Genomic DNA, 14,684 nt, shown 5'->3' on the forward strand with positions numbered 1-14,684 from the left:
TTACTCCCTTGCTAAAGATAGCGTGTATTTAAGCCGTCTGTGAGCTGCACGCCACACGGATTCTGCGATGCACGCTGCACGCTTCGATACAGAAAATCACGCAACAACCGATCGACCATTTGCCACCGATGGTTTCTCCATGGATAAACGTACTCTCGATGGATAAACTCGACGTGTTTAAAATCGTATTTCGGACCTCGTTATTTATACTCTATCGTTTAATCTTCTGGCAGTAGCAGTCCAAAAGCAACGGTTGACAAATAAAGACCATTGCCCGCGGATATTGTCCCGAGCGGTACGATGCACGCAGCCTGAACCAACATCGTGTACAGTGTTCAGACTGCGGTGGACGCACGTATGACAGCCGTGGAAGAGTTTGATCTTCCATGTTACCGTTGTTGATTGAGACGAGGGATAATATCGCATAGCGTATACGTTTTTAACCATTCACGGACCAAACTCGGTAAAAGGGGAGAGATCTTGCTTTATCGTTAATCCGTTTCAACTTTTGTATCCTATTTCTGTTCATCGTACGTTCTGAACATCGTCTGTTCTTTACGAAGTTACAGACTTAGAATCTTAAATATACGGTTGTGTGTTACAGGTTTCCCATAAATCTCGAAGGAACAATGGCAAGAATGGCGGCGCGATGCAACATGTACGGCCTAGAGAGGCGTGCTCGCAACGAGAAATCGTCGATCATAGTTGGTCGACAAAGCGTCGGCTAAAGATAGCCTGGCGATTACTTCATCGTGGAAATCACGTAACGTCACTCGAAACAGAGATATAATGTGGGTCGGTGTCGAGGAGACGAGGAAATGGCCGAGAACGATTCTAACATAATCGTTCTCTTCTCGCGCCGATGGAACACGATTGGTGCACGCGTATCGCCGCCGCGTTACGACGTATCTATTAGTTTCTTCTCTTCTGCTTCTACGTCTACTTTTATCTCTTTCCCTTTTCGATCCGCGGATCGAAACCACACGATCAAGTTTTTACCGGTGGCCGCGTGTACGCGACTCGCGCGCTGTATAAATAATGCATACGCGACGCCAAAGAAGTGCACAGTCCGCTATTACCGTACCGATAGCCACCGCAGAAGCGCTATTATTACGTCGTTATTGCACAAGATGAAAGTATCGCAATGCTATTTTACGCCTACGCGTCAAGGGAATCTCGGAAAGGAGCGACGATCCCGAGATTCAGAGGCGGGTAGATCGCCAGACGGTATGGCCAAAATCGCTAACGTGTCGAATTCTTGTTTACGGCACACACGTGTCGCCTATGACAAGTTTTTACCGGTGGAGAAATTGCGCGAGTGTAAGTGTAGAGTGCTAGCGTAGCAATGGAAAAGAACGGAGGAGTCGAAAGTAGCAACTGGCAGACCAGTTGTTTTTTGTACGAAGAAACGAAACACGTACCTTGGAAACGCTATAAATTACGATATACACTCTTTGGACTATTAGCAACATCTAAATACCGCTTCAACATACCTCTCGTTCGTGATGACAGATTTTTGGACCGTACTATTAGTTAATTTTAAGCGAAACTTTCGATACGCGAATCTCGAGAATCTCGCATATTCCGGCGCCACATATTGTTCCGTGGCTGAATCGTTGCCAAAATATTATCGTCCTTCGACATTCCTATCAATACGATGTTTCTCTGATAAAGCACCGAATGTACATAGAACAACGTGTCTCTAAAAATGTCTCTACGAAGAAGTCTGCAGATAAAAAAATTAAACGGAACTATACGCGGTATCTTGTATCAAATGAGAAGTTAATAATAAACTTAGTCTATCGTCTAATTCCTGGAAGTTACGAATAGAAACGTGCACGCCTATCGGTTCGATAAGGTTTAACGAAGTAGCTAATGTAATCTAAATTGAATTTGCCTATCAAAATATCGAATCGCCGAGATAACGAACATTAAGCTAATGCGTGAAACTTTCTTAATTCCATCGAGTTGAATCGTGTCACTCGATTTCTGGAAGTTACCGATAGAAAAGTGGACGCGTGTCAGTTGGACGAGGTAGGACACCGGTGAGCCGGACCAGGTAAGCGTTCGTTCGAGTGCGTGGGGCATCAACAGGCTCGGCTATAAATAGAACGCGAAGGTCAGGGGAATCAGCAGTTTTCATGCAAATACGGCATCGATGGAATAATATTGCTCCTTTCGCGGCGAAGTTCTATCGCGTGGTTCCGGTTACCCGTCGCGGATTTCCATTCCCGCGGCATCGTTACGATTTAATCAGTTTTTTGTCAAAACCACCTTCCAACCGCATCGCCTGCGAATTATTTGGATCAATTGCCTTAGCGCTTGCGCTTGCGCCTGTGGCACACAGGGCCGAGCAAGCAAAAACTTCTTCTTTCGCCACGTGGCGGCTTATTCAATTCGGATACGTAGCAAATTTAACGAAGATGTTCGTTCGGAACCTCGGATAGGAAATTCTCCAACATACGTTTCGTTCGTTTCGACGGTTCTCTTCGAAATATCTTCCAAATCGAGGACTTCCACGGTGATATGGAACGACAAAAATTACTCGAATATCGGTTAGCGCCAGAACCAGAAGATTTCTTCGAGCAAAAGATTAAGGACATTACGAAGTGGTTGTACATAATGTTGGAGGATACGTAGTTTATCGCGTGGCTGAAAAAACTGTTGCTTAAGAAACTAAATTTTTCAAAGACTACAGGAATTTGAACGCAAATGTAACATAAATTCGTCTTGTTAGCGTTATCCTTTGTATGTGTATATATTCGTCGTAAATTTGCAAAAGATAAGAGCGTTAAGGGATTTAGACGTTACTGCGCGATCGTGCATGCTTACCACCTCGGGCGAGCTCTTGCTTCTAGCACGACGAGATACGTGGAATTTATATCTGTAATTCGTGTTATTTACTTGGTGGCGTCACACGACACTTTATCATCATTGTAAACGCGCCATTTGAATTGGAAATTTCGCGTAAAAGCGAGCCAAAAGCGAGAAGGAGAGAACGACACACGTTGTAGGTTACAACGGGGAGATCGCCGTAGCTATGGACACGGCTCGCTGTACAATTTCTACGTACGCGGTAATAGGACTTTACGGCGATTTCTTGGCCGCTCAAAGGAACATTGTCACCAACGGCGAGCTCTCGGGTTTCAGCCGAGTCTCGCATGCCGAGCGAACGCTTCAAATCGAGTTACGCAAGGTCTGAAAGGGTAATTCGACGTGGAGGCGTTTACGCGATCCCTCGGGGAATATCGCGCGCGAAATAGCCGGCAATCTTGGCCGGAGATTCTACCACGGTGTCGCGATAACTCGCGCCACTCTCCTTAGTTTCATTCTAGTTTACAATCTCAATGGATCGATACCGTTCGAATTTCTCGCCAATCTCGGTGGTCCATACTTTACGAGCATAGAAGACAAGACGCGCGAGCGATCACTGTGGTGGTTGATCTAGAAAACGATACGAACTATCATGTTTCGCAATTATTAAATTATTTCACGAAACTGTATTCGATCGCGTCGAATCTTCCGAACGATCGTCAAGTATCGGTTAAGCAACGCGGAAGCGAAACCGATCAATCTCGTCGAGCGAAGTTGTACATTCTAATAGTAAAACTAAGAATTTTAGCAATGAAACTAAAACGCTGGAATCAACCAATTTCGTTTCGCGGTATGTAACTTTAACTTCGTCTATTCAGAAATCTTCCAAACTTGGAAATCTTTTAAATATTCGATTTGAAGAGCTTTCGAATATTCCGTCTTTCAACACGCGAATCTCTCTAAATTTTTAATTTATCGATTTAGAAATCTTTCAAATTCCCAATCCTTTCAACTCGGCCAACCCTCGAATCTTTCGCACAGCTTCCGTAAGTCTTAAATTTTCTGTCGAAAGTAGTTATATCCGAGCGTGCGTCTAGCCGCAAGATGTACACATGAGAGCGCGTCGTGCGGACAATTTTCCGATCCGCGGAGACGTCATCGACTCGGTGGCCGGTGCAATCAACAGGTGGTTGCACCAACCTCGATGCAGTGACCCGCGTATGCATGCGTGTGCGTGGTGGAGCAGCGTGCTGACCGAGTCGAGAGGATCGAGCATACGAGAGAGCGAGTCCGCGCGCTTATCGAAAGTTCCCACTGGATCGTGATACCCGCATATACACTCTGGTTACGAGATGTCGAGTCGTGGCATAGGCGGGTTGTTACAGCCTCTGTGGTCCACCTACGGCTATTCGCTTAAATGGTCAGACGTTTGGTGCACGGGGTGGTCTACGTTAACCGGGTTCACCTGCGAAGCTTTCGTTTCGACGAACAGACGTGCAGGACTTTCAACGATTTGTATTTTCCTTCATTGTATCGGTGGTTGGCTATTTTGTATGCAGGAATGCGCTAGGAGAGAGTTCAGAGCTCGGAGGATTCTTGAATTATTCGCGTGTGGATTGGTTTCTGCGTTTAGCTAGGCGGGAAACGCAACTATGCGGGCTATGATCTTTAAAATTCCAGCTGCAGCCTCGGGAATGTTGAGATCGATAGGTTGAACGAGCGATGAGGCGTTGATAAGTCGGCTGGCTTTGACACGGACACGTGGTATTTCGCTTTGGTGATACGTGAATAGGGGAAAAGTGGATAATGGATTGATTAGTCCGTCCATGTACCTTTAACCGATAGATCGAATGGCAAGAATGCCGGTTTCCAATTGCGTTCTTGAACCTTGGCGATTCCCTTCGGCGTCGTTCGTTTCTCACTTCCCATCGACTATCGCGCTTCCGCCAATTCTATTTCAATACTCGTTTATTTAAATATATTTAAAATTCGTTTAATTATTTTTTAATCCTTGAGAATACAAGATAGAATGGTATTTTCGTCGGAGGATAATCGTCGAATTGCAGACAACTGTTACGTCAACGTTCGAAAAACGATTATTATTACTTATATTCGTGACAACCTAACGAACTGTGAAAAATAGACTTCTAGTATGCTGTACGATCTAAAGAAATAGAGACAAAAGTTCGTGACTGGGAATTAAAAATGAAGAAAAACGATCGGAATTCCAGCCAACGTTCATCTATAAACTATAAATAACGTTTTTATCCACTATGAGACGTTACGCTCCATCTGCGAGGAGGTCGCGGGCAAAGTCAGAGAAAGAAACAGAAGAAAAAGAAGGTGAGAGATCTGGCGAGTCATGTGTCGCAGAAGCTTGCAGTTTTCAAGAGGGCGACGATCACAAAGCGACGCGTGGGAGCGGCACGTTTTTCGCGCTGGTCGGCTCCAGAAATAGCCGCGCGACGCGGCGGATACTTCGCCGCCAGGCAGAAAATAAGCCAACGGAAGTTCGTACACGCGAGCGCCGGTAAACATCCGGCGGAAGGAAAACGCGCGAGCCTCGTCGAAATTGAACGAGGTGCGTGCGAGCGATAGACGAGATCCTCTGGTCTCGCGGCTGATTCCATTCGGTTCGCTAACGAGTGAAACTAGGTGAAAGTAACGAGAACCCGGCGTGCTTCTCTTTATGTTCGTACGCGATTCGTCCCTCGCGCTGGACGCGAGACAAGGGCCGATCTCTACGCTCGAATCGACCAACGAAAGGAGTAGAAACGAAATTCGTAAAACGATCCTTCCGTTCCTTTCCAACGATTCAATTCGTATTATTAAGGAAATTTTACGTAACATCGGTATTAATAAATTCTGGTTGTTGGATTCTTTTGCGCGATTCAACTAATGCAATTTATAAATCAGTCGATTATCTTCTTAAATGTAAAATCATGGAAGAGAAATTTATAATTTATAAATTGTCATTTGTCGATTCATTGGTATTATTAGCTGGTAAATTATTGTGTAAGAGGGCTGTTACGTAAATATGTAAAATAAACGAATTCATATTCAGCGGAGAAGAGAGATTTTCTAGAAATATACCTCCCTCGATAATTGACCAGATAAGGTCACGTCCTGTGGCCATTTATCCAGTCACTACAAATAATACTGTACTCGCCATCAGCAGACCAACTTCCTTCGATCCCTTTCCGCGTTTGGCAAAACGAGCGCAACCGTTCCCACGTGGCCGTTTCATTCTCTTACGACCTCCGATTAACATAAATTAGTCTGGAAGTCTTTTTACGTTCGCGCACCACTTTCTCATATTCGAATCGGTAGAACGATGCGAGAGAGTCCTCGAACGCGTCCTTACAGCTTCTATCGAGAAAACGTTCTTCAGCTTTTTTCACTTTAAACAGTTTAAACGGTTGAAAACGCGTGTAAAGCAATACTCGGAACTGTTAGTTCATAGGGATACTCTCGGAGCTTTGTTATTGCTACAGCGTCACGTTACCAGTGACTAAAAGTGGCTGAATTCACGATAAAAACAGCGAGGATATTACTATTATAATAGTTGGTGAGATCTTCCAATGCAAGATGATAATATCTAGGAAAAGGTTCTATCGTTTCATCCGTGCGAATTAATCGCTAACAGCGAACCGTGTAATTTAGCTGACTTTTAAAATAGATGTGAGCGCAAAATATTCGATGTAACATCCGATTTACTTCGCTTTTGTATCCTTAATAGCTCGAGGTTAATAAATTAATGCCATAAAACTGTTCAGGAAAAATATGGATTAACCTGTCTTGACGTCTCGATATAACGATGAATACCATGGAACTTCTGCAAGATGCTATACCAAGACTTCGTAGAAAAACTATTCCTACGATTTAGTTCGTCGATGATGTAGCACGATCGTTGCTTTGTCTATTCCTATCGTTCAAAACTGTCTATTCCTTTCGTAACAATTGCATTTTTCTTTGTCTCCACCGTGACTGTCCCGTAGCTCTTTAATTCCCCTCGAAGCGTCGCGTAATCGAGTGGCGTGAGTTAAATTTAAATTTGCGAGAAGAAAACCGTACATCGTGACACGAGCACGACGTATCGGGAGATTCTGAAAATTTTCCATTAAACGTTCCTGCCTTGGATCGCGTGTTAATAACTGTACATCGTCGGATTGACTTTTCCATGAATTATTCGACTCCATTCGCGGAGGAGACATCGGGGACACTTTCACGAAAATTCACGAGCTACTCGAAGATTCAATAATTTCTTTCTCAGTTCGTAAACATTGTAACTGGAAGACGAGACACGGTAGAAAAATTTCCTTTCGGAGTCAAAAAACTACGGGACATCGACGGAGAGGATTCTTTTTGCTTCTGCCAATGGTGAACGTGTTTTAATCGAGAAGGGGATCGGAATATTACCGAAGAGATAGGACACCAGAAATGACCCGTCGAATTCGTTCCAACGTGCTACTTTTCGACTGGCGAATTCCATGGAAACGAATGGTCCGAGGACGATTCCAGACGATTAACGAGACGTACAAGCAGACGGGTTAACCGATCAGCCGGTTAAAAATAGACGCGGATCCGTGACATGTGTTTTTATAAATTACTACAGGCGGACGCACCGCACAATTTCAAGCACTCGTTTCCTGATCGTTTCTTCCATAAATAATCTACGATCGCCAATTTTTCGATGGGTTCGAATGTTAAAAGTGTGCCCCATAACGACATAATGGTGCTACAGCGAGGCTGCTGTAATCTAACTTCTCTTCTATCTTTTCAAATCAATTATTTATGTGACCATTAACATATTTGTCGCCGTGGTGCGCTCTACGAAAATAAATCTTTAATATTTATTATATTCCTTTTTATGGTCTTAAAGAAGACAGAACATAAATACTTAATTCAGTTAAAAATACGATATCTGATAGAAGATATTTGAAACATCTAGTTAGTTAGTCTACGATCGAGTTGCGTAATAAATTCCCCTACCTCGTCGTAGAACTTTGATCGTGGTTGGACAAGTCTGAGTAGAAAAGGCGAATCGAAAAAGGAGAAGATCAAAAGAAGAATTCAAGTGGCATCGCACGAGCAGCTGATACGATGGCCAGGCTGGTTCTCAATGATGTCAACAACATCGTTAAACAGCCGGACTCGTAACATCAAGGCAAATAGGCTCGAAACGATTACAAGATCCTCCTTAGATCCACGTGTATGGAAATTCCGTATCCATAATTATCGACGAAAGTCAACAAATATATAGACTCGTTATGTCTCTCTCTTACGTTTCTCGTTACGGTTCTCATATATTTGGCACTGATGTGTACATCGGTCGTCACAGTGTTAAATTCCAGAAAAAAGTGTGCTACTTAGACTTTTAGAACGCAAGCCGATCGGTCATTCGTCATCCGTCATGAAGTATTTTAACTGGGATCAAAGGTCTAATCTTACGACTGTTGGAGCCTAGAATAGCTCAGAGTCAAGATGATTTAAGTCGATCGTGAGCTTGTGCTCGGTCAAAAACCGCGAACGAGACTATGATGGAGGTGATTCGAAGTAGGAAGACACGAAGGCTTCGATCGGGGGCACCGAATCGAATGCACGCGCTTTGTGTCCACCCCGATCGGGTATAACCGGTTCGATTCGGTTTGCCTGGTGATCGATGCGTTTCTAGATCCTGTTCAGGCGACTGCGTTACGAGCCTCGAACCTAGGTTAATATGGTTTAAGATATCTCGGACTCCAGATAACTCGGACCTAAGATAACTTCGATAGCCATAGTTCAAGGCTCAAGCTAGGACTAACGTGGCTCGATCTTAAGTACCATCGAGTTACAAAAGACCCGATCGAAACTATAAAGCGAAACGATGATAGAATTCCTGTTAGACCTTAATAGGCAGGATGTAACTCGAAGCCAGATGCAGCTGGTCTCTAAATCTAATTCCATCTAATTTCCGTACTTTGCTCCTTCGAATTTTAAATCAAGACAAATCTGATCGAATACTAAGGGTATTTTTTTTTTTTTTTTTTTTTTTTGGTACATGGGAATCGATCTGCTGTTTTTTATTTCATAGTTTATATCAAAACGCGGAGAAAAGTGACTTCCAGTCTTTGCAGTTTTCTCAGTTTCACTCGCGAGCTATCTGAAGCAAGGATGATAGTGAAAAATCAAAGTAACATAGTTCGTTAGACCGGATTGGGTATGGTAAAATTACTATTACATTAATTTCTTTACATCTTTACCGCAGACAGTACTCGGTTAGAAAAAGCTTTCTGTAAGTTTCGACGTGAGAGCGATCTTATATACTGTAAAACGAAAAACAGGATGAAGAAGCATGGCGGAGGGTCCAAGAGGAAGGCAGGATGCTAATTTTTCAGGCGGTCGATCGAAGCCCCGAAGCGCAGGCAGGCATCGCGTGTTCCTAACGTCGCACGGACGAAAGCTTCGAAACGCACACAGCCGCGCGCGGAAGCAACCCGTAATTATATTGTCACGCCGCGGGTGTTCAATTTGTCGGCGGACATCCGCCTCCCCCGCGTCTTCGTTAACCACCACTACCTCTTCGACAACTTCGACGCTACCTTCCTCCTCGTCACCTTACAACCTCGCACTCTACTCTTTTACTGCGTTCTCACGCCTTTGGACGAAGAAACCTTTCAGACCTACACCCGCGATCAGGAAGAAATCGACTAACGTGACATCAAGAGGATTCTTAGGTAGTTTCGGACCGACTGCTGCTTTTTTTTTTTTTTTTTTAGATCGTTGAGTTATTTTAGTATCGGTGAAATATTTGATAGGTAGATGAGAAAATAACGAATGTTTCTGGAGTGAGAAAGGGGTTATAACGGAGTATAGATGCGTTTATAAGAGGGATGCAATTCTCGAGGATCATAGATATGGTTGAAGCTTAGCCGAACACTGCTACATTTCCTTCTCTTTTTTCTACAAGAATCCTGTGCGTGTGCGACTGTGTCCGATTTTGTTGCATCGATTTCCTAAACTTCTTATCTTAATGGACATTTTAATATTTTTCCGAATCATACTGTATATCGTTTAAAAAAATGGTCGAATTTTCTTTTACTTGTTTCTTTCGGTAACTGTTGAAAGATATAGGAAATTCGTAGTTTTCGAACAATGTATGAAATGACGTATAAAAAGATTAAAACGTTGAAAGTAGAAAGTTAGGAAATTAATATAACGAAATTGAACACCTTATATGTTACGATCTGATATAATACTTAAATATTCTTCAAGATAAGTATCGATTTGTTCGATTACATCTATGTAGGATATGTGGTAGCACTCGATAGCAAAATGCCACCGGACGACACCAACTAGTATCGGACGACCCGGGTTCAAATCCCGGTGACCAGAGTTCGATTTTTCTTTCACGATTCTTAAATGAGAAGAAAATACAGCAGCACCCCTCAGCGCTATCTACACCCGCAGCAGAACCTGTCTCACACCCTATACACCAGCATCAGCACTATCACCGACTACTACCGCACCTCAAATACATAAAAAAAAAAAAAAATGCTGAGCTATCGAAACGTCTGCTGTCTTCTAGACTAAGCGTGGAATTAACGAACCGTCGAACGAAAATCCAGTTTCGTTGAGACAGTTTGCAGAGTAAGCGTTGTCTTAAATAGCGTTAGAAGTACTTACATAACTAATCATGGGTATGTTGCGGGACTGAGCGACTATGGCTTCAACGTAGCACGAGCCCTCTGGTCCAAAGAAGGCAGCAACCCTGTCGCAGATCATATCGATCATTGCCTTGGTGGCTTCCACGGTTTCTCCCCTCGTATCGCTCCATCGCATCACCAGTTTTACGTTTGGCAATATGTTCGGATCATTGTTAATCTGAAACAAACATCGAGCGAGGAAATTGTATTAAATCGACGATTATGTAAAATCGAAGATCGCGAGGCAAAAATATAAATCACGTTTTTCGAAGATTATTATAATTTTTAAATTCAATCGATAGAACACATAAATTTATAGCTGATCTAAAATAAGAATCCGACAAGGAATTTCATTTAATTGTAAACCTGTTTTTATCGGATTACCACGTGTCAAACTCTAACGATGGAATATGCAAATTTACGGTTGTTTCGCGTAATCATCATAAGCGTTATGCAACACGTATTACAAGGCCTCCCATCTTTCGTCATACGATATTGAATTACAATAATTGAACGATGTCACGGGATAGCGGCCGGTGGTCGTTGTGAACCGTAGGTTAGCATACTTAGATGACTTAATTGTTTCCAGCAATGCCCTCGGTCGGCTGGTTTAATGGAACTAATTGTGTTACCATAACTGCTGTCATGAATATTCACTCTCGTCCCAACGACGACGAACGCTGTGGTCGCGATGTATAAATCACGGGAGCAGAATCGAATGATATACAATAACATATCGATCGTACGATAACCCATTGGTAATTACAACAATATTTTGTGTGCGCTTGGCATATTCATTAAATCTGATCGTTCGCTAGCTAATAACATCGGGCGAGATAGAAACGAAATAAATTAATTTCTTTCCGTAGATTCTTTGATCCTGATGAACCGTTTCTAGATATTTCTGTTTTTAGTAACAATATGTATTAATAAATATAGGATAAATACCGATAAATATACAAAACGTAATAATTTCTCGTATACGATGCCACCGTGGCATCAGAATATTAATAAAAGTTAGCGTATTATACGTAGCGGTATTAGCGAGAGGAAAGAGTTACGATAATGGTCACGACATTTCAGCTTATTGTTAGTTATAATGTTCTGTGGCGGCACTCGACAGCAAATACCACCACTCGACACCAACTAGTGTTGGGCGACGGCAGCGCAGTAGTTGGCGCCTTAGGTTACGAACGTTCGGGACCTGGGTTCAAATTCCGGCGACCGTAGTCCGATTTTTCTTCCTCGGCATCAAAAATGAGAAGAAAATACAGCAGTTATCCCAGCAGCGACATCTACCCCACACAGCAAAACCTGTGTCTCATCCCTACACACTAGTAGTACGGCACTATCGCTACAACTAGCTATACCGACTACTACAAATAATACCACCTCAAATTGGCGACCTCGACGTGATCGACAGCGAAAAGAGGTGTGACCGTGATAGCCGCTACTACCCCCGAGACTTCTATCATCGCAAATCTAAGACTGTGGCAATCTGGACCTCTCTACGGCTACGACGAACACGAAACGGCCCTTCCACCTTCAGTAAACTTCGATGCCTCACCTCCGATCGATCGCAAAAAGCAGGTGATAGGATACGAGACGATGACCAAGCCCAGGAGTGATGTGGTCAAGTGCAAAGTCCCTGGATCACCACCATCACGTCATACCTAAGAGGAACAAAGGCCTATAACCGTACGCGGAAAGACCCGCACCGTACCAACAGGTATTCATTGCCGCGTCGAAGACTTTGCGCAACATCTTGCACGATGTTTGACAACAAACGGCCTAATGCTTTTTACCACACATAAAAGAAACGTTGTCACTGGTAAGGGGGTATTGTGGCGGCATTCGACAGCAAATACCATCACTCGACACTAACTAGTGTCGGACGAATGGCAACGTTAGTGGTTAGCGCCTTAGGTTACGAACATTCGGGACCAAGGTTCGAATCCCGGCTACCGTGGTCCGATGTTTCTTCCTCGGCATCAAAAATGAGAAGAAAATACAGCAGTTATCCCAGCAGCGACATCTACCCCACACAGCAAAACCTGTGTCTCATCCCTACACACTAGTAGTAGCGCACTATCGCTACAAACAAGTTATACCGACTACTACAAATAATATACCATCTCAGTTCCATAATACGCGCACGAATCGATTTTCCTCGGCTCTCGACTTTCGATGGTATTCCTTTCGCGTCGGAATAAATTTCTGCCCGGCAGGAACGTCGATTAAAGTTCAATTCGTAATGTTACTCGCGCGATGTGTCCCGGTTCTTCGCGAGCATTCCTTCGACACTCTCACGCTGTATCCGGCTCGCGTTTGTACACAGCACGAAGCGGCGTGTGCGCTACCTTATTATGCAAATCTCGATGCAAACAAACAATACTTTTCCAGGTAGTTGGTACTGGTATAATCTTGTCGATTCAAAACAACCAATAAATTCTTTTATGAACCGAGGCTGTTTAAGTGTCGGTTCTTCGTAGAAGATAGTGTTGTCAGTACACAATATTATTGGTATAGCACGTGACGACTATAGAGAAAAAAACGCGACAAGTCGCATTTCCTATTTTTCACGGGAAAACAGTTTCGAGATTACGTATGTTGTCGATCGATCGCATATTACAAAGATCGAATCTGATATTACATATTCGCGCGATCGTGTTACGGCGAATGATTTTCCGTAACGAGTAATCTGTTTTTCGAGAATATCGAATATCGATCGTGTACTTGTGTAATAAAATCGAGAAATTGATAAAAAAATGCCGAAGTTGATCGCTCTAGCTTCTGAAAGATCACGATCGAACATATTGTTTAAACATATCGTTGACGAATAAAACCCTTCGCAACGAGGAAAAATACGAAGGTTTTCGTTTTAAGGAAGAATTTTAATAGAAAAGAAGGCACTGATTAATTTCTCTGAAATTCTAAAAGAATTCAATTACCCACGCGGTGGTTTCTCTATTCTTGAATTTTTTCAAATTCCGCGTAGTCTATGACTGGTCGGGGAAGTAATCGTAGCTTGTGACGACAACGGTGCAATAATCGTGGTAACAGCTTTGTCGACACTTCCAGATCGGATCAGTCGCGTGGAGGAGTACCGGGAGTCGATGGCTTAATTATACTCACGCATCTCGCGGCATTGTTCTCAGAACAAGTTACGAGACGTAATCAATTACATACACGCACACATCGTGTGGTTACGCAACGAAAGCGATCAAGAGCGTGGTACCGATGAAATCAGAAAAACCATGATGATTCCTTTACGCGCGAAGCCGACGAATTTTTGCGTAGCTTCGCTTCAGACCAGAGAGGAACCGTTAAAGCGGTTTCGAAGACGCTATAAAAAATCATTGCTCTTCCCGTTGGATGGTTCGCATTCCTGGCTTTGCACCTGCCCCAACAACCGCCGAATTCGTCCGTAGGAATGCGTATAATAATAAACCACTGCATTTCTTTCTTCTTTATTTCTGCAATTTTTCTTCTTTTTTTTTTTTTTTTTTCTTTCATGACTGCAGGTGAAAGTTGAAATCTGTCGCCATAATCGGAATTGAGGACTACAGGGCTAATAATACGACAAATTAAATCTCTTTACTATTTCTCAGAGGAGAGCGATTTTTAAACTACGTACGTTGTTCTCGTTATTCTCGTGTTGGCAGAATTATTTTTGTATCTGATTTTTTTTTTAGCTAAACGCATATTTTTGTCATATTCTTTAAAACTTTCAAATGGCTTTCAATTTACAGGCACAGAGTTACTGTATATTTATAAGACCAGAAAATTGGCGGTCGACAAGATGCAACATTTATATCCATCCCATTAAAAGGCGTAAGGTCGAAGGTCTGACTTCTCTGAAGAGCTGTCTGAGTATGAAACAATGTTCACAGGCAATGTACACTTGCGTTGTTGCCACTGGCAGGGTTTCGCCAATCAGCTTATTTTCGAGCAATTGAAGGGCGTCTGGTCGTGGAAGGCTGTGTACGACCGAGTGCCAACCTTCAGGGTCGATGAGAACGACTTTGCCATAATACGTCGTGTTCACCCAGAAGAAAAAAGAAAAGAAGAAAAAGGATGGCAACGGAAGCCTAATGACGCGTATTTCACGCAGTTGCAAATATTCGATTAATAATTTTTCCTTTATACCGTATCGATGATTTTTTCATTTTTTCTTCATACGAG

General features: G+C 43.0%; 1 protein-coding gene across 3 annotated transcripts in view; it reads right to left on the reverse strand.

Moving 5' to 3' along the window:
• Positions 1–14,684, reverse strand: part of LOC139985353 (receptor-type guanylate cyclase Gyc76C) — a 76,801-nt gene that overhangs the window by 24,589 nt on the left and 37,528 nt on the right. For all 3 annotated transcript variants that reach the window (XM_071999737.1, XM_071999738.1, XM_071999736.1), the window contains one exon: positions 10,480–10,677. In XM_071999737.1, the coding sequence (XP_071855838.1) occupies positions 10,480–10,677 (198 nt within the window). The remainder of the gene's footprint in view (positions 1–10,479; positions 10,678–14,684) is intronic.

This window comes from Bombus fervidus, chromosome 3 (genome assembly GCF_041682495.2).
Source record: "Bombus fervidus isolate BK054 chromosome 3, iyBomFerv1, whole genome shotgun sequence".
NCBI classification, from domain to species: Eukaryota; Metazoa; Arthropoda; class Insecta; order Hymenoptera; family Apidae; genus Bombus; species Bombus fervidus.